The sequence below is a fragment of the Gymnoscopelus microlampas genome (genome assembly GCF_963454915.1).
Source record: "Gymnoscopelus microlampas genome assembly, chromosome: 7".
Taxonomy (NCBI): Eukaryota; Metazoa; Chordata; class Actinopteri; order Myctophiformes; family Myctophidae; genus Gymnoscopelus; species Gymnoscopelus microlampas.
The window spans coordinates 44,470,014-44,490,676 of NC_139944.1; the positions used below are offsets into that span (position 1 = coordinate 44,470,014).

Below are 20,663 nucleotides of genomic sequence, written 5' to 3' on the forward strand. Positions count from 1 at the left end.
TAGTTCTCAATGTTGGGACCACCATATGGACCTTTACGGGTCTGTAATTTTGAGAGCACCAATGGACCAAATGGACCCTTACAGGTCTATTTGTTCACTCTCAAGTGAAATTAGCACAGGGTTTTATGGTGTAGATCCCACTCCCAGAGATAAAACATTTAATCAAATCAAACTGGGGTCCTTTAAATTAAAAAGGTTGAGAAACACTGCAATACAGCATCTCTGGAGAGTCCTTAAAATGTGCATCGATGCGGCCCAGCCAACCTGGTTGATTCTGCCAAGAACAATGGGAGAAACGTCAAAAAAAAAGGCGTGCCAAGCTTGTAGGATCATTCTCCAGAAGACTTGAAGCTGAGTACTTATTTAAATGTGATCTTTTATTTTTAATAAACACACAACACATAAAAAAAAAACAGTTTCAGCTTTGTCATTGCATTGACAAATGCCCAGATAATCTATATTTATCACATACCCAGGCTTTATTTGCCCTGGATGAAGCAGTGTTGAAAGTACAGAGAGGGTGATAAGGTTTCAAGCTATAGTGCCCCCGCAGGCTGAGGTACGAAAGGGTTGATCCTTTTAAATTCCTTGGCACCACTGCATGCCACATATAATTAAGTAGATCCACCAGAGGCTAATTCACTTCCTGCGTCAGTTTAAAAAGTTTGGTGTGAATGGGGAGGAGATGCTGCACGTCTTCCACCACAGCTTGGCAACACAACAGCCCCTGAGGAGGGGACAGAGTTGTATGTATGTTTGAATTAAACTAAATTTAGACTTGGAATGGATACCCAAACAAACACCTATTATAATTGGATATTCATACCAACCTCCCAACTCAAATGTTAACTATTTACATGACTTGACATGACTTTTACATGTGCTAGATAAAGCAATTCATATTAATTGGCATGATAGCATAATAACAGAACACGTTCTTCTTCTTATTATTAGATTTACAGCAACATGATTTGAAACAGATGTTGAATAATGCAAAAGATATGCAATGGTGTACATATCAAGACAAACAGTGATCTATTCTTTACATATATACCAAAAACTGTGTTCAAGTGCTGGTGTAATTGCTGTTAGCGGTCAGGCCACAATATTGCATTTATGAACCATAATCCCCCAAATACCACCCGGAGTAATAGGGATTAAACAGCCAACTTGCATATAACAGGGACCATTCCACAGCCCCAGGTAATGACAGATCAATGGCTAGAACAAATTGATAAGGGACTATAGTTAGTATATTATTTTTAGGTTTTAGTGCAGCTTTCAACTTGGTAGATCATAGCATTTTGCTGAAGAAGCTCTTTCATTATCTGCTCTTGACTGGGTGCAGTCTTACATGCCTGACTGAACGCAATCTGTTTAAATAAGGGGTTCCTTTTCTTTTCATATTTTGCCTCAAGGGAGTTGTCTCAGGCCTCTCTTCTATTTAATATGCATGAATCATATTTCATATGCACCAATCTGTTCTCAAATAATTTTTGGCTGATTTTTAAAAATGTATTTTTATGTTTATTTGGACGGGACAGTGCATATCAATGAACACCACACATAAAATGCTGTGGAAATGCACCGGATTTAGCAAGAATGTTAATTTCCATCTGTAGTCCCCATACAGAAAACAAGCATCATATCAACAGAGCACATATCAACATTACTAAAAGGGTACACACAGAAGAGAAAAAAACAACAAGAAAAAAGGCCTAGTTTTGACCTAAAATACAAGATACTCAAAGAAAATGATGACACTACTGTGCATGTACCTGGTCCTATAGTTCAGAGACACGAGGATGCTGTAACAAGACCTTTAATGGATAAAAGAATGGGTTGAAAGGAATTCACTTGTTCTATGCACAATAAAAACATATAGGCCTAAGCAATACTATTTGCTATCATTGCAACATAATATATATATTTTTTCTATCATCAACAAATTGTAATTGCTTTCTTTTAGTTGTCTAAGATGATCAGTCTGTTGCAGCCTTATTGGACTTCATAGTCCATTTTGCATGTGTATTTAAAGACATGTGTACATGTCATGTGTTTATGATAAGATTTCATATCACACACCATAACACGAGGGCCCTTAACTCCTCATCATCAGTTCAGGACATTTTTTTTAATGCACCAGACCCCCCCCCCCCCCCCCACACACACCTATCCAAATTCCATTCACTGAAATGGTAATAAATTATTCAATGTTGAACCTTATTCAACCAGTTAGTGCACTGACCACATGCTCCCTAGTGAGATGTGAGGACCAGAGTTTGAACTCCTGTGTCTCCCCTCTCTCTCTGCCCTCAGTTTCCTGTCTCTCTCATATGTGAATAAGACTGAACAAAAAAAAAGAAATCTTAAAAAGAATAAAAATGAAAATATTCATTTGAATCAAGTCTAGTCCTAATGTTTAAGTGTTGCGAAACACGATTTCTTTCATTCTGTCTTTGTTTTGTTTACCTTGTGTTTAGTCTTCAGACGGTCAAGCTGCATATAGTCTCAGGATTTTAAAGGCATCTGTAGTGTGGTGTCTGCTGTGGTCTTAAAGGGGCAGGTGGGTCATGTGACATGTTGGCCAAAGCCAGAACTGTTGCACTGAATGGGTTGCACGTTCAACAACCTAACCCTCAATAACCCTCATTCACACTGCTTCAGAATAACACAGAACAATCAGTCACAGTGCTTCAGAGTGACAGGGTGGGGGCAGTGGCTCAGGAGGTAGAGCAGCCACTTGGGAATCAGAAGGTTTTCGTTTCAATCCCCGGCTCCCCCTGGGTTAGTGTCCTTGAGCAATAAACTGAAACCCCAACTGCTCCCGACGAGCACGTTGTCTTGCATGGTCTCCTACGCTGTCGGTGTGTGAATGGGCAAATGTAATGTGCCCTGCATTGTAAAGCAAAAAGGTGCGCAGCCAAATATATATCATTTTGGGGGTCCTTGACATGAAAAAGTTTAAGAACCACTGCTATAGGCTACTGTATGAATGCATCCTTTACCATTTTCAGAACAGCTGCAGGATCAATACCTGTCAGTCACAAGTAATATTGTAATGTTTGTAGAATATTGAACAGTCACTCCAGGCTACATGAATGCCTATTTAAATCCATAGTTTTTTCTGTCCAAGTGTAAAAAAAACAGGTGACAAATAATCAAATACACACCCATACAAACGTAGCTGACTGTTATAACTATGTAAAACGAGGGCTCTGGTTGTGTGTGCAGGGGCGTCTGTTTACGCTGGTACTATTTATATCAACTCTGTTTCTATATGCAGCAGCCTGACCCAGGTTACCAAATACATGCACACACTAAAACACAAATAGCGTAGCTGTACTGTCCTCCCTCGGTGAAAGTTGTCTGTGTCTGTGTCTGTGGTCTGAAGGGGAATCTTACAGTAGCCTATATCCTCCTCCTGTAGCCTTCTATAGCAGTGGTTCTCCACCAGTGGTCCGGGGACCACCAGTGGTCCTTGAGGGGGTTCCAGATGGTCCCCAGCTAGTTGGTAAGCAAATGGACCCTTGTAAAACTTTAACTCTTGAGAGCGTAACATGAAACCAAATGGACCCTTACGGGTCCATTTGGTTTCATTTTAGGCTCTCAAGAGTTAAACTATTGTTAAACATCTGCATTACTTAATTAAAGAATTATTATTTTGATCAACGTTTGCCTGTAATCTCTCCTATTGGTACCACATCAATACAGCATGGAACTGTGGACAAAATCTCATCCAACGACAACAAAATATTCTATGTCTTGGATCTGAGAGTCTATATCTCATCAAACGGTGGTCCGTGGGTCAAAGGCCGAATAAATAATGGACTTTGATATGAAAAGGGTTGAAAACCCACTGTTCTATAGCCCTCCTAGCACATACAACCAAGTCATCAGCAGGAACTCTACTCCCAACAGAAGATAACATCCAGCAACATGTGTCGAGAGCCTAAGCTTGTACCAAAGACACCTGGCCAAACCTTATCTCTGAAACCCAGTTATTAGAGGGTTGAGGCTCAGAGTAGATGGGTGACACGATGTGTCTATTGAAGATGTGATTATACAGAAAGCACCAGCACCTTTAAGGAAGCCCAAGACGTCACCACAACCTGTACTGTAAAGACGGAAACAGCAATCATTCAGCATAGCATTCTGACATCTGATCTGAATCTTGCTCTACTGTAGTTGGATCCAGTAAGCTACAGTATACACATAATACCACAAATAATTGTATGTCACTGAATGTTTATTCTAAAATCTAAAAACTGGATGCAGATCGTAATTACTAACACAGCTTTGTATCATTTAAAAAAAAACACCTGTGAAGTAAAAAGCTTCATGTGTCTGTCCGTTTCTGAAAAACAGGTCCAGTTGTCTCCAACAGGTTCGATTACAGTAATGCCTTTTTTTGCTGGACTCCTGTTGGACCCAGAGTTACCCCAGTTCATTCAAAATGATGCATCCATTCCAGAGTACTAACTGGGACAGCAAACGCTGAACATATTACTCATACTTAGATCACTTCATTGGCTCCTAATTAAATACAGAATTGATTTATAAGTACTACTTATTGTTTACAAAGCCTTAATGGTAAATAGCTCCTGAATACATATCTGAACTTCTCACTGCCTATAAAACAATTAGACCATCAGACTGCAGTATATCATCATCAGACTGTAAGTGTAAACTATCCCCACATATTCCGGGTCTAGCATTGCATTGCATTGGTTCTTCTCTCGTCAATGTATAGAGACACACATTAGTCAAATTAATAAACAATTTAAAAAGGCACAGTCACACACGACACCAAGTTATATATTATGAAGTTCTGCTGTATTCCAAATCTGTATGAAGCCTGACATCTAAAGTTGGAAAACAGGTACTGCACTGGCATCTGCTATTGTCACTCTGTTGTCGGTTAACATTACCTGACACCAAGTCCAATACAATCTGCTGCATTTCAACTCCGATGTCAGGATTCACACGTAACCACTTAAGCCCTATATGCTAGAAAAAACAGGCGATTTTTCTAAAAGCTCACAACGCGTTACAACTCATTGTGAGCTTATTCGATTTTCACTATTTTTTTAAAAACATTTTTGAAAATCTTCGCCTATAGTGACATTTTGTTCAGTTAAAGAACCTGTGCCTTTCCATCCTCTACTTTCAGGCTCTATCTCTCACAACCTTATAGTCAATCAAACATTGTTTTTTGATATCAGTGTCACTTTAATTCTTACATAATATTTCTTAGTGCTTGGCTTCTCTACAGTATTTGGAGGACATCCATGATCCCTTTTTATGCTTATTTCAATCTCTGCTGCAATCACTCTTTCAGGTATGAGCTTGTCTTGTACTGCTTGATACTTTTTTCTCTACCACTAAGATTGCAACATGAAAGACATGCAATTTGTTATCTTTTTTTATTTATTTTACAAGATCTCTATATGGTACTTGAAAGAATTTGAATTTTGAATTTGACCGATAAGCCAAAATATTTATATTGTTGGACTCTTTTAATAGCAGTACCAGATAAAGTGCTAATTTTGAGATTTATAAAATAGATCAACTTTGCTCTGGTGAAAAACATGCACTTTGTTTTCTCTGCATTTAAAACAAGTTTGAGTTTAAAAAGTGCTTCTTGTAAAACATGGACCAAAGTCAAGCACATTGACCAGCGAGGATTGGAGTAGTTTTATAACTTTAAAATATTTACAAAAATAAGGAATAAGGAATAGTTACATGAAGCATATTGTATAGTCTACACATGTCTAGATGCTACATCTTTCATTATCTTGCAGATATGAATGGCATACATTTTACTCAACAATATGTCATACAGTTAGAACAACTCAATATTGGGAAATATGAAAATTACAAAATACTGGAAACATATAGTAATACAAGCAGCATTTTGCTGTAACATTGAAAAAATCCATCTTTCAAAGTCAATGGCCTCTAATCTATGCACTTTGATCCTCATTATTCAGGCTAGTTCATAGTACTTCCCAGTCTGTGGATCAAAGTAGCAGTTCAGGCAGGGATCAAAGAGCAAATTCAAATATTCCTCTTCATTATCCCCTTCATTCCACACATCATCCCCGTCTGTAACATAATAGGAACATATTTCAAACTCAAGCAAAAGAAATTGCACACATGGTGCATAGACAAACTACTTTAAACAGGTGTAACATTTTAAACATCTAAACATACATAAGTTATTTTTTTAATTACCTAAACCCTAAATACTTAGTTGACCATGGTCTCCCAGGGCTCTATTTACCTCTCCACTATTTACCTCTATTTACCTCTAAACCAAATCTCTGCATCGAAAATACATATTGCGTTGTGAGCTTGTAGATCGGCTATTTTAGTCTGATATTTGCCCAAGAATAGGGATGCTAGGGTTCATATGGTCAAATGATAACACCACCCATCTAAAGCATGGCAATGAAGCTATTGGTTATTATTAGTGGAATGAAATGTCTCCTATGAATCACTGAAGGTGTGGTGAGTGGTGACCTTAAGACCCAGGTGGATTTTAAAGTTTTCTGCCATTTCCCTTTTTTCCTCTAATCAATCAAGGCGTAGAAGCTTAACACACCCAGGCGAGAGCCTTATATAAAGCTGTAAAAAGCTTCTCGCTGTGGTAATCTCGCTATACCTTAAAGCACATGAATTCACAGTACCTGTTAAACTGACTGGCAGTTAACTGCTAAAAAGGTTATGGAATGCACCATGCACCAAGAGGAATATTTTTTATCTAATCAGAACGCCAAAAATGATAATGAAAACTAATTATAAGATACCATTTCTAAGAGGGTTTTAAAATGATGTTGTAAACTGAAAAGGTTCCATCAATTAACCTTGTAGGTGTGTCTCAGCAGTGTGGCTCTGTAATGAGCCCGTCTTTGTTCACCTATGGAGTAGTGTGGCGGACAGAAAGCCACAATCTCACGGGGGTTTTATCCTTAATTGGATACAGTTTTACAGGCGTACACCCCAAGCTCCGTTCAATCTTTATAGGAAACGTACCATTTCTCGGCTTGGGCAACCTTTGACACTGGTAAATGTTTTGGTTAGAACAATGTGATGCGAGCAAAATGAGACGGTACCTCTGATAAGGTCTTTGTGATGGTGCCACGTGTTGTCTGACCTCCTCTGCTGGCTTGGAGGGATAATAGGAGGGCTAAGCACATCCATCCATTCCCTGGGGACGATACCACAGAAGAAAACAGTACTTTGCAACACATCACAATTAAACTGACCATCCTAACCACTATAGGCAGCATTATGAAATCATTTGTACATGTCATTTACACAGGAAACTCCCCTATCACCTCCAACTCTTAAAAAAAAAAGCATAAAAAAGCAAAGCCCTCCCGCTCCTCCTCTGCCCTTGAGCCAGTCTGTCTCCCACACTCTCTCTGTGCTTCAGCCTCGCAGGCCTGGCTGGAGGATCATTTATTAGACTCTGACACAAGCTGTGATTTCCAAGTGTCCACATTCTGGCCCAGGGTAGGAGGGGGCACAACCTTGCCCATGGCTGTGAGAGTGCGTAGGTTCAGGGTTCCGTAACACTGTGTAATGATACTGCATCTTTCCTCCACAGGAGCTCGTCTCCCTCTAAATGAGTTTATATTCCCTGCCTGCAGAGAGCTACCGCAGGCTCCCGCTGTGCATCTCTCTTCCTCCAGTGCACCAGGTTTCATTTGAAACAATCCTATCTGAATACGGAGGGATAGATTTGGAGAACTGAAAAAACATTTGTTGTGTTGGGAGGCTGGAGCACCGCAATGAGAAACATTTGTGAATTTTGTGAAATTAATTCATTTTCGTTGTCCCAAATTATCCTCAATTTACGTACTCTTCCTCTGGACACAAACAATCCTTTAGTGAATGCTAACGAGGAGCCAAATGAATATCTTTCATTAATCTTGGCCTGCTGGAGGTCTGCAGCTATTCTAGCAAACCGAACAGACCGAGGTATTAGTGAGTCCCTTACAAATAGGGATTGTGGAAGCAGTAGGATTGAGGTGTAAAGCATGGTAGTAAACGAGGAGCCAAGAACAGATGTTTGCAGAGCTGTGTTTTTACTAGTGACCCAAAAATAGTTACAAAAACGTTCACCATGCAATAAAGCAGGTCTCAGGCTGGTAGACAATAAACACAGGTCTTACAGGTATCACAGGTAACAGAGGGGTTCAACAGCGGTGGTGACTTCCAACCTAGGCCCCCTCTCTCTGAAACCATGCACTGTTTTTCTACGTTATATACTGTATCAGGCCTCTAACCAGCACTACAGTGAAGGGCACTGTGACACTCCCACAATAACTTATAGTCCAGGCAAACTAACTCATTTTGGACCTCAAAATCAAAGTAATTGTAACAGAATTATTTTCTTCACAGACCATTTCTATTAAGTCACCAGAACAACATACTAAAAGTCCTAAACAATCCTAGTTACAGAAATGTTTAATTGGCATCAATCCAAAATGGCCGCCAATTATTGTCAAAAAGCCATATTAAATGAGTCAAGAGTCAATGTCAATTAAACATATTTCCGCAACTAGGATTTCTTAGGACTTTAGTATGGTGTTCTGGACACCTCATAGAAATTATGTATGGTGAAAAGAATTCTAATACAATTACTTTGTTGTGAAATGCTATTTTGTCTGGACTATTAAGAGTGCACGCCCGCACACGCACACGCACACACACACATACACACACACACACACACACACACACACACACACACACACACACACACACACACAAACCCTCCAATCACTCGCCTCTCTCTTTCCTGACTACTACTACTACACCCTGACAAGGTAACTGACAGTCTTAACAAGATGACTGACATCAGCTGGCTGCATGCATTAAGGAACTCTCAATTCTCAAATATTTTTCACATTTGTCAATGGCAACAATGTTATTTTTGTGAATTGATAACCTCAGATCCACCATCCCTCCAGGCTATGGAATATATGTCCCACTAGGCTATGGAGCACAACTAGCCAAACAGGCGCAAGCTGTCTATACAGCGTACCTCTAGGGGTATACGCAGAAGTACATGTAGGCTACATGAGGTACGTGGAAAAAAATATTTTACTGGTATGCTTAATGATAAAACATTAACAAACTTTGGATTCATCTGTAAAATGTTAAACCAAATTGAACTCGTACTGTGAAACTATTTCCAATAAAAAATAAGTTATTGTTGATATATATGGTTTTCTCTTGCAGTTTTATCATCGGGTAAAGGGGGTACTTTGATTCAGAAACCAGTAAAAATGTAAATAGATACGGTAGCACATAATAACTACACACTATTAAGCATTAGTAAATACTTAATTCATCATTTGTATAACATTATTCATACAACTTACTAAGCATTAGTAAACACAGTTATAAACATTGTCTCTCTGATTACCGTAATAACCTAATCTTTAATGTGCTTAATGATTGTATTGACATTTTTTTAATTAAATACTTAACTAACGACTAGTAACTACCTTAATAAATCACAAGTTTGAGTATAAATAAGTGTTTATAAAACGTGTAATAACACACTCACTAACCATGTCTAAATCCTAAATGTACAAATGTACGCAATTTATAAACTTTTAATCTCTCTCTCTCTCTCTCTCTCTCACTCTCTCTCAACAGAGTGTTAGTATTTACATCACTAAATAGGCTAATATCAAATCGCCTGTGGCGAATTCCCTTCAGTAGACCTACAGACATTCAGTGCCTGTGGCCTCAATTTTGGTTGTTAATTGGCCAACAACAATCATCTACATTCCAAAACGCAACTCAAACCAAATGATGGAAATTCTGTCTCTCTGTCTGAAAACCATTGGATGCACTAACAGTATACTAACCTTAAACCATGAGGGGAGGGAAGAAAATATTATGGTGGTTATTGGGTTTCAAAGCCCAATTCACACACACACACACACACACACACACACACACACACACACACACACACACACACACACACACACACACACACACACACACACACACACACACACACACACGGCTGACTTATAGTTCAGAAGTGATTGGAAGGTCTGAGACACAGCAAACTGTAGAAAAACAAGACATGACTCAGTCATGTATACCAGCTTGCTTTGTTTTCTCTGATTTGTCTCGCAGAATCTGGCAACACTGCTAGTGGCTCCCCCTTGGCTCAGACCTGTTGCTTATTTCTCTTGCAGAATCTGGCAACACTGCCATAGAGGCAAGAGGCGTGTCTAGTACCATAGCTTGGGAGAACGAGACCGCCCGAGTATCCCCATTGGCTTAAATGACAGCCAATGATGAAAAAGTGTTGAGAAAGTGTTGAGAAAGTGTTGACTAGACTCAGTCTCTTCTTAGACCAGCGTGCTTTGCAAGCTGGTAAAAACGCTGCATAAAATCAATTCAAGAAATAAGGCCCTAGTCTCAGTTGAAAGTTCTGCACAAGATGGAAACATGAAAGAGGAGATATTTGTACAGGCACTACAGTTGTCTTAAAATCATGTGAAACCATGTGAAATAGGGGGCATTGCCACTTTCTAGGTGAGGGTACAGTAGATCATAAACATAGCATATAACTTAAAAGCTTCTTAGACCACTTTGAATTCATGAGAACCTGTAATAATACTCAATACTGAAAACAATGAAAACAGCCTGAATCTGCCTAACTAACATGCATAACCCTGTACAGTCAACAAACTAATTTGTCGGAACTTTTCAAGTTGTTCATGTAAAAATGGATAGGCTATTCTTACCCAGGCAAAAATATAAATCTAAATGGTTCTTTTCAAGGACAACTTTCTCCACAGTATCTCCAGGGACAGCAGATTGTGCAGACAAGTGACTCAGGTTGAGACGCTTGAAATGTTAAACACATTTTAGGTCATTTTAGAATGATGAAGAACAAATTAAATTGATCTCATTTGACTCCCAGCCAGGGGGTATACAGTGGTGAATTACTGTATCTCAGAGCTGAGCTCCAAAAATATCTGTCAAAATGGTGCCATGGCCAGGCAACTCTTGGCATTTCATTTCTTGTTATACTGGTAGATGTGTTCCCGAATAGACTCTTTCAAAAATAAATTAGTTGCGCATAAATTGTAGAAATGCCACTCACTCTCTCTATTTGGCAGCGCACTTAGGAGATTTGAAACATGTATGCCAGCCAGAGGCTGACATAAATATAGGAAGAGACATTAGTGTGCTGGAAGAGACATTAGTGTGCTGGAATAGCACGGCACCCTGAAGCACAACTAGAGGACCATTTTGGTGATCAAGAAGGCTGTAGCACTCCAAACAACTGTGCTTTGCAGCGCTGCTAGGACGTTTCAAGAGCACCACAAGAAGGGCCACTTTAAGCCTGTCTCTCAGAACGCTTGGTCTGAAGAAAATACACAAAGCAAGCACAGCTCGAGTGGAGCCGCTCTTAAATATGTAAATCAAGTGTTGCTTTTTTACTGTAATTTCATTTGTACAGCTGTGAGCTGTAGCGCTATGTGATACAGAGTAGGTGATGGAACACCATCTGTGAATATTAATTTATATAGATAGAGGAGCCACAGTCAAAACCTTGTTGAATACTTGACGGCAAACGTACAGAAGTGAAATGTGAAGAAAAAAAACTACTGGAAAAAATGCTTTTGTTTGTAGGTTTGGAGATGGATTCCATTCCATGCTGATTGCCATGCTGTTAATTGGCTCATTTGCACTTAGAAAATAATTTAAAGGACATGAAAATCTACACATGTTCACACCAGGCTGCCTTGCTTTTCATAAATAAATCAAATGCATAAATAAATTGGTGGAACTATGATGCAATCTTTTTGTCTTGCATTGTAACACGCTACATGGCTGTCTATGAGATGCAGAGATGTGCTGGGGGGGGCGGGGGGCGGGTTCTGTTCACAGCTGACCAGGATTCTGAGTCTACAGCAGGTAAACACAATGATTATCAATAACCTGTGGGTGTCTTCGGCATTAATAATAACTAGGCTTGCATCACAAATTACCACTAGAAATGATATACTACAGATTATGACTGATTCAGGCTAGATGTACCTAACACAGGCTTTTTATGAAACAATACTACAATTCAATATAAGTAGACACATTTAAAACTAGGAGCTTCATGGGGGGGCATAAAACAGTTTGTTGTGTTCTTGGGCCAAGAGCCCCCAACTCTTCTCCTACAGTTATCCCTGCTTCGAGGTTCAGTAAAACAAACGGCTGAATGTTTTCTATCGCACAATAAACCTGGAAAATGGCAAAAATAATGGTCCAAAAAACACACCTAGCTGGCACATACACATCATTTATTTATTTATAGCTTATGAGACAGCGATGTGGCATGGTCCATGCAGTTACACAGGCAGCTGACATTTTATTAAAAATGCTGATATTTCCTCCCATCTCTGATAACGATCTCACAATGAGTTTGAGGGCAGCTTTCACAGACAGAAGGTGAAATAAAAAAAACTAAGGGCTAAAGCATGATATTGGTTTCTGTCAGAAAATATAACCAAGAGGACTGCAATTTTCCAAACTATTATTATTGCTACTGGCCAAAAACGCCATTCATCATCTTATTTAAACTGTGGTCCTTCTTTTTGAGGGAGTTTTTGTTCATGGCACAATATTGTCTGGTTGGTACCACTACGTATCGTATAGTAGGCTATGTATTTGTCTTCTACTCATGGCCAAATATGTGTTTAATTGTGATGCATTTACAGTACGAATGAGTTTCCAAAAGCCTGGGGTTACAGTAGTGAGGTGTGTGGATGAGGCACATGCTTGCTTACCTTGGGTTTGAGTGCAGCAAGGGATTCATTTCTTTCTGATAGTGCTGACCCTGATTAGCTGGCTGTATAGGAAATAATTGGCGAGGGAACATTGGGTGATTACAGCAGCCACGAATAGATTAACCCATTCTATCCGGGAACGCATAACTCTGTCATTTTAAATTTCTTTGGCTATTCAAAACATTTTTTGAAAAATCGTGAACATTTATGCAAATCTTTGAATATATATATTTTTTGACACTTCAGCTCAAATCTTTGCTTCTGGGGATTCTACAAATGTCTAAATCCTAAAAGTTTTTGTTGCTATAATATTAGTGGTCCTCAAACTTTTTTCATGTCAAGGACCCCCAAAATGATATGTATTTGGCCGCGGACCCCCATCTCAACATATGTTGTTCCAGGGACCCCAGAAGCAAAACTTTGAGTAAAAAATGTTGGCTTTAAAAAAATAATATATATATATATATATTCAAAGATTTGCACACATTTTCACGACTTGACACAGATGCGTCCCCGGATTGAATGGGTTAAGAAACAATAGCAGCAAAGATTTGGCAATAAAAGGTAAATATATTACGTTTCAAAATCTCAGCACAATGTGTACAGTTATATTACAAACCAGATAATGCGCCCATATCCCTAGAAAATCCTCTCTTTTTGTCAAGTGTTTGTCAGCTCCATGCAGAAACATTGCTTCATAACATGGAGAGAGCTCTCTTATTACTCAATAAGCTGATGGTGGTGCTGTTGTCACGTGTTTATAATTGTAAAGTGCAGCAGTAAGTAGGTTCTACACAGGCTAGTTACGTCCCCTGGGGATATTTTTTGGGGGCTTTTATGCCTTCATTTCTGTCAGTTAACGTCAGTTAAGTCCCATTTAGACTTTATCTTTATGGAAAACTGCACATACACAGTCAAATCCGGGATAATATTTGAACTGTTATATCATAAGAAATGGACCTGTTTTATGCGTTTGTATTAGCAGATTACTCCTATGAACAGTCATGTAATCGGTAATCGGTAATCGTCATGTACTGTAGCAGAAGGAGCTGTAATGACACTCACTTGAGACCATACTGAGAGCCATGAAAGCAACGCTGGCCATTGTTCGATCTCCATAACTGCAATGCACTTATTCTAATGGTGCGTAAATCTTAAATGTCCTTTGATGGCCAGAAGCAAACTGCGTTATCTTTGTATTAAAAAAAAAAAAGAAAGAAGAAAAGGCCTCTGGGGATCATTTTAAGCGACATAAAATAATTTTGAGTCACAGGGGAATATAGCACTGGCTTACTTCTAAAAATGGTAGAGGCCAATTAATGTAGTTTTATCTTGCTTCAGTGTCTTTCTCGTTCTGAGAATACACCAGAGAACTGCGCATTAACCACTGCGTGCAGCACGTTGCAACGATGGAGATGGAAAATAGATGGAACGAGGGGTCAGCCGGGGTCACGCAAAATGGTCAGAGAGTGGAGAGAGACAGAGAGAGAAAGGACACACCACAATGGAAGCAGATAATAGAAAGACATTTTCATCGTGTGTGACGCCCCTGAAGAACAACAATAAAGGCTTTAGTCACCAGAGTGTGTATATGTTATGTACGAGTACTCAGTGGTGGGAGAAGTACTGTACTCAGATATTTTACTTAAGTAAAAGTAGTAATACCACAATATAAAAATACTCTGTTACAACTAAAAGGCTTGTGTTCAATGTTACTTGAGTAAAAGTACAAAAGTATTGGCATCAAAATATACTTACTAAAAGTACTAAAATGTTTGAAAATAGCAGATCTACATTGTAGATCGACTATTTTTTAATAGCCTAGGTATAAAATAGGGCTCTGTAGTGGTTGATGTATGTTTTATAATATAACAATTTATATCTGCAAAGTAACTAGTAACTAAAATGTTCAAATAACTGCAGTGGGGTAAAAGTACAATATTTGCCTCTGAGATGTAGTGTAGTAGAAGTAAAATTATTGTAAATCGGAAAAGTATAAATAAATACCTCAAAATGTTACTTAAGTACAGTACTTGAGTACATGTACTTAGTTACTTTACAACACTGCATGTACGTGCACTAACCATGGAGATGTGGGTCCAGGTAGACGTGTCATCGCTGCTCATACTAATGCTGACATTACACTGGCGGATCTGAGACGCACTGAGGCCACAGGCCCCGCCTTCATCTTCCTGCTGTTCCCGCTGCAGGCTGGCCAGCATTCGCAGCTCCTCGTCTTCATCGCTGCCCTGCCTCACTGGCAGACTGCTAAGGGGGTTGAGCTGGCAGCTGCTGCCGGACATGAAAGGAACCCGACTAGTAGTGTCTCCGGCTTCCTTTTAAGAAGAACAGCACAAACAATATACGTTTCGTCATCTGACAAGCACATTTTGGATGCACCATGATGTATTGTCAAAATTAAGAAGTCTTATGAGTTCTATTTTGTGCAGCTAAAGAAGCTGATTAGGAGTAAAGGAGTAGTTCACCCCAAAAAAATATTTATTTTCTATCAATTTCACAACCCATGAAGCCTTGAATTCGTGGAGATTTCTTTCTTTTTGTCGCATTCCTACGCCAATAATTTGATGACCTGGCGGACTCTCCGGAAGGAGACTTAATGGAGACTCTTTGAGTCTCTTACCGGAGACATTAGCATCTTTCCGCCGGTCATCAAATTATTGGCGTAGGAATGCGACAAAAACTAAAAAATCTCCATGAATTCAAGGCTTCATGGGGTGTGAAAGGTAACTCTACACCAAACAGACTACTTCAGACTACAACAGAGTAGACTGCAACAGACTGGTAATCTGTTGGAAAAAAGTTGGCATTTCGTTCCAACACAAACTGTCGGCCGATGTGCCCATTGTTGTGCTAATGCGTTATAGCTGGCAGGCTGGGCTGCCAGTGTTGCCTGGTCTGCTTATTATAAGCGACTTTGGGCTTGTTTTCCTGTAAAGTCGCTTGTAAATATTCATAGTTGCTGGTTGCTTTTGTTTGGGCTTGTTTCTGAAGTGTAGTTGCTTATTTGGACTGGCTTTCAAGATTATTGGGGCGGTGTAACCGCCCCCTATAAGTAAGTTTTGGACACTGACCAATCCTGCACCGTGATTGGCCAATAGTCTACAACGCAGTCTACACCCCTAACCCTTCCTTTGTTAATGCAAATCGATACTTTTGCAAAGTCAGCCAATCACATTACAGCTAGTGTCATCACCACTAACTGTAATGTGATCGGCTGACTTTGCAAATTCAGGACTGTGATTGGCTAGCGAAACACATGACACATGTGCAGCCCTATGAATAGCAGTATGGACTTAAAAAAAAGTTACTTTAGCATTTTTTTTAAGTGAGTCATGTTGTGATGACCACACACCGCCCACTTCACACTGGGTGTGATTTTTTTGAAAATAGCTGACATAAAAGGGCTCAAGTGGTGAAACTGGTCGCTTCTTTAGGGCTTGTTTTCATAGACCTGGTCGCTTGTAAAAAAAGAAAGCTGCCTTGATGGATAGAAAATAAGCCATTTTTTGGGTGAACTACTCCTTTAAGTACTAATAGCAGTGGACTGTGGATTCGTTCAGAGCTTGACACAAGGTTGAACATAGGCCATTGCCCTGAATCTCTGAGGAAATGTCTTTTAATAGTACAGCTATTGATTTCCCAGAATCCTATGGCAACTTGCTTTGTCTGACAAGAGGCGCAGGAAAAGCCCAGTGTTGAGAATCAATGGCGGTCGATGGGACAGAGCTCCAGGGAAGGAAACAAACACCGTGTCATCTTTCTCTGACAGCCTTTCAATCACAGCTTTCACTGTATGCTGCCTGCCAGGTCGGCGGGCTGGAGCCCCTTTGACTACCAGGGAACGCTGGGTTATGTCACGGCGGGGAGGAGGTGAGCGTGGGATGCGGTGGCACGGTGACAGACCACCCTGTGGTACTGTGATCTCTCCACTTGACTGTCCTCTGATCTTGGATCCTTTCAACAGGAGCAGGGGGCCCCCCTCAAGGAGAGACAGACCTAGCTCTGAAATCCTCCTTAGCACAGTGTGACAGATCCGCTTGCAAATCCTTTTTGGATACTTACAGCAGCATGCACACAGCCCAGTTGAATGTGGCTGGGCAGGGGAGAGGCAGCTAGACATGACATGTCATGCCATCAGAGGCTGAAAACAAGGTTGAGCATTTAACAAGTACCCCGCCCTCCCCCCCACACACACACGCACACTTGCACACGCAAACGCACACACACAAACTCTTTCTGCACCTTTCACAGATTTAACCATGAAGATTAGAGACCAGACCACCCACTGTCCGACATGCACTTACTGCCAAGTGCCATCCATTCTGTCAGCACAGGGTCCTTTTTCAGCCACAGTTTCCAGCAGAATCCTTTTTTTATTTTATTTTTATTCATATTTTAAACATTTAGTTGTTTTAATCAAAGCTTGATAACATTTGCTTTGATTCGCGGTAAGCATAAATGTGCCGCAAGCGGCCAATCGTTTTCCTTGACCTGTCTAAATATTGGCATGTTTCTGGTCACAGTTTCAAAAGATTTAATGGAATGGACTGGCAGAGAAATGTCTCTTTCATCCATTTAATCTTTTCTGAATTTCTTGAGAGTGAGCTATCAATAAAAAGAAGGGAACAAAATGAATAAAGAAAAAAAAACTACATCGACACATGCAACTGCATTCTGCCAACAGACGTGGTTGCTCAGTCAAACTCATCAGGCATCCCACAGTGAAGGTAATTTGGAGTGATGGCTGTTAACATTATACAACAAAATGAAACGAAAATGAAAATGACAGAAATAGAAAGTTGAAAATTATGTTCCCCCACCCCACAAGGCTGTGGAGCTGTGTGGAGGAAGCACAATGATTAGCTGAACACTAAACTCAAGCGGTACCTTGTGTAATCTGCCTTCTTCCAGGGAAACCTCTTGTAGGAATCTCCTACAAAGTGATGTACGCTTACTCTGGTGCAGGGCGGTACTTGCTAACTGTGGTCCAGCAGAGCAGTCCCTTAGGATCTGTGCGCTGCCGTTAGGCGACAGACAGCGGGTTGGGACCATCCCAGTTGGCTCAGCTCTTCTACTGGACTGATCGAGGATGCTGGCGGTGGTTGGGCGGAGTTCTTCTGGCAATGTTTGGTCAGTGCCATGACACCCAGGTTGGAGATGCCCAGCTGTATCAGGAGATCTGACAGTGGTCGGGCTGGAGCCAACGCTGGCCCTCTGATGGAAGAACTTGGTGTAAATCTCATCCTGAAATAAATAGAAATAAAGTCTGCATATAACATAGGTATTATTATAGTATACTAGAGGTGTGGGCCGCCACGCGGCCCCCACACCTATGTCGTACAGCCCATCCGACCGATATGTCTGAGTCATAGTGCCGGGCCTTGTCAGAGTACCTGTTCTACCCATCTGTCTGTGTCCCTTTTGTGCCCATATATGGAGATTTCTGTATCTGTCTGTCTACCTGTGTCCCTTTTATGCCCATTATATTGAGATCTCTGTATCTGTCTGTCTACCCGTGTCCCTTTTATGCCCATTATATGGAGATCTCTGTATCTGTCTGTCTACCTGTGCCCCTTTTATGGCTATGATATGGAGATATCTGTACAGTATCTGTCAGTCTTTGTCCTTTTTATGCCCATACATTAACGACATGAAAGCAGCCAGCAACTGCAATTTGTTCTTGTTCACTGATGACTCAGCACTCCTGGTCTCGGGCGATGACAAAATGCAAGTTGTGGAAACCCTCAGTTCTGAACTCCGTACTTGCACTTGCACTTGTCATAACACCTTGGTTAAACAGAATCCATTCTCTTTGGGTCAAAACATACCCTTAGCAATGCAAATGATTTCAAGGTCAGAGTTATTCAAATACAGTAGTAATCTCAAGCAAAGAGGTTACCTATTTGGGCTGTATTCTTGACAACAAACTGACGGGTGAAAAAATGGCATCAAAAGTGATCGAGAAAGTCAATCAAAGAACAGGATTTTTCGTCAGGATTTCCTCTTTTGTCAACAAAAGTGCTCTCAAGTCTCTAGATGGAGCCCTCATTCAATGTGATTTTGATTATGCTTGCACTTCTTGGTTCTCCAACATGTCAATGTCCCTAAAAGCTTCAGACCTCCCAAAAAAAACTGATACGACTACTTCTCTGCCTAAAGCCCATGACCCACCGGTTCTCCCATTAGGAAAAACAAGCATCGGGTCTATAACAGAGAATGTTATGTCAACTAAAATGTTGACAGATGCCTTTTGCAACTTTTCTAGCACCACACCGTATCTTGCAGTATTCCATCCTTCGATCTGACGTGTGCTTTGGAGAATATGCACCCTAGACAAAACCAAAGCTCAGTGCATGGTCAAGATGGCGAGTAGGAATCTTTGAGATTGATTGGATGCCAGTAGCTTAGCGTCACACTGACCTTATTCTGAATAAGGCTAATCAGATCCTCATCAACTTTAAAATTCAACTATGTAGTCAACCAAGGGGCAGAACCCTGCAGCGCAAAATCAAAGTTACAAGGCATAGGAAATCATTTGTTCTCTCAGCAATCAATGTACCTGATGTACAGCCCTAATTGACTCATGTTTAGTTTTTTTGTTTGTTCTTTTGCACATTGTGTTCAGACTTGTTAGGATTATCTAGCTGTATAAATATGTAGGCTATCAAGTATGAATACGGCTTGGAAATATATCGATATCATTATGAGACTAGATATGATCTGCGATTTTGTAATAATGGCATAAGTGTGGTCTTTTCCTGGTTTTAAGCCTTATTTTATATAAATATGGTCAAAGATAGATAGCAGATGTATAAGCTCACAACATGTCGCAATGTGGCGTGAGCTTCTAGATCTGTTATTTCTGTACATTTTTGAAAATTTTAAAAGAAAATAGACATTATTGTCACAATACCATATCATCACAATATCAATATTGAGATATTTGATTAGTGACATTTGATTTAGTAATATTGTGATATTTTTATACATTTATTTTAGAAATACAAAATATGAACCATCCCTTGGCCCACTTTTGACTGAATTTACAACCTCCCTCTTAGAATGCCAGCCTAATGCCAGTCTAATAGCCAGAACCTATCCAGAGATCACGCACCATTTGCCCTCAGTTGTCCATTAAAGAGGCTCTAGAAAGTGGCATAATTACATCAAGAGTGAATGTCAACGAATCAGCATCTCTCAGCAATTTCAAATATTGATTTTGGATGTGCCTGATGTCTGACCTGTCTGACTTCTCCCCAGTAACATGACACATATCCTTTCTCTCTCTTTCTCTGGCCATTCATTTCTCTTGCAACAAAACACCCAAGTTCTTTTGATCATCCCCTCACTACTACTTTGATTGTATATTATGTATATATTAGTACAATTTTATTTCCTTATTTGTTTCTTTTATCATACCATACAAATGTTCTCTTTGTTGAGTTTTACAGTCATTTAGATTCTATTCAGTTGCATTTTTTTGTTTGGTCTTGATTTTTGTGTGGTGAGATGTGCTGCTTAGGGTTTTATTATCCCCACCAAGTGGCCGGAACGGCCGAAGGTGAGGATTATGTTTTCGCCCCTGTGAGTCTTTCTGTCTGTCTGTCTGTCTGTCTGTCTGTCTATGGTGGCGCTATAACAGGGCAATTCACGTTTTGCCCTATAACTCTTGAACTCTGGTTGTAAAATCAAAAATTTCCGCCATTTTGTGTTTTCTTCAAAACACACATTAACCACTCAAGCCTTATTTTATACTTTGTGGTATAATGGCATCATACAAAAAAAAATAGTGACAATAGCAGATTTATT

The 20,663-nt window shown here is 40.0% G+C and overlaps 1 protein-coding gene across 1 annotated transcript in view; it reads right to left on the minus strand.

Moving 5' to 3' along the window:
* Positions 1-5,989: 5,989 nt before the first annotated feature.
* cfap20dc (CFAP20 domain containing) overlaps positions 5,990-20,663 on the minus strand; it is a gene marked incomplete at both ends in the record, with an annotated part of 32,969 nt that continues 18,295 nt past the window's right edge. The window contains 6 exons of the mRNA XM_084061831.1: positions 5,990-6,108; positions 7,119-7,213; positions 12,834-12,895; positions 14,918-15,169; positions 16,516-16,808; positions 17,810-18,098. Coding sequence (XP_083917957.1) covers positions 5,990-6,108; positions 7,119-7,213; positions 12,834-12,895; positions 14,918-15,169; positions 16,516-16,808; positions 17,810-18,098 — 1,110 coding nt within the window. The remainder of the gene's footprint in view (positions 6,109-7,118; positions 7,214-12,833; positions 12,896-14,917; positions 15,170-16,515; positions 16,809-17,809; positions 18,099-20,663) is intronic.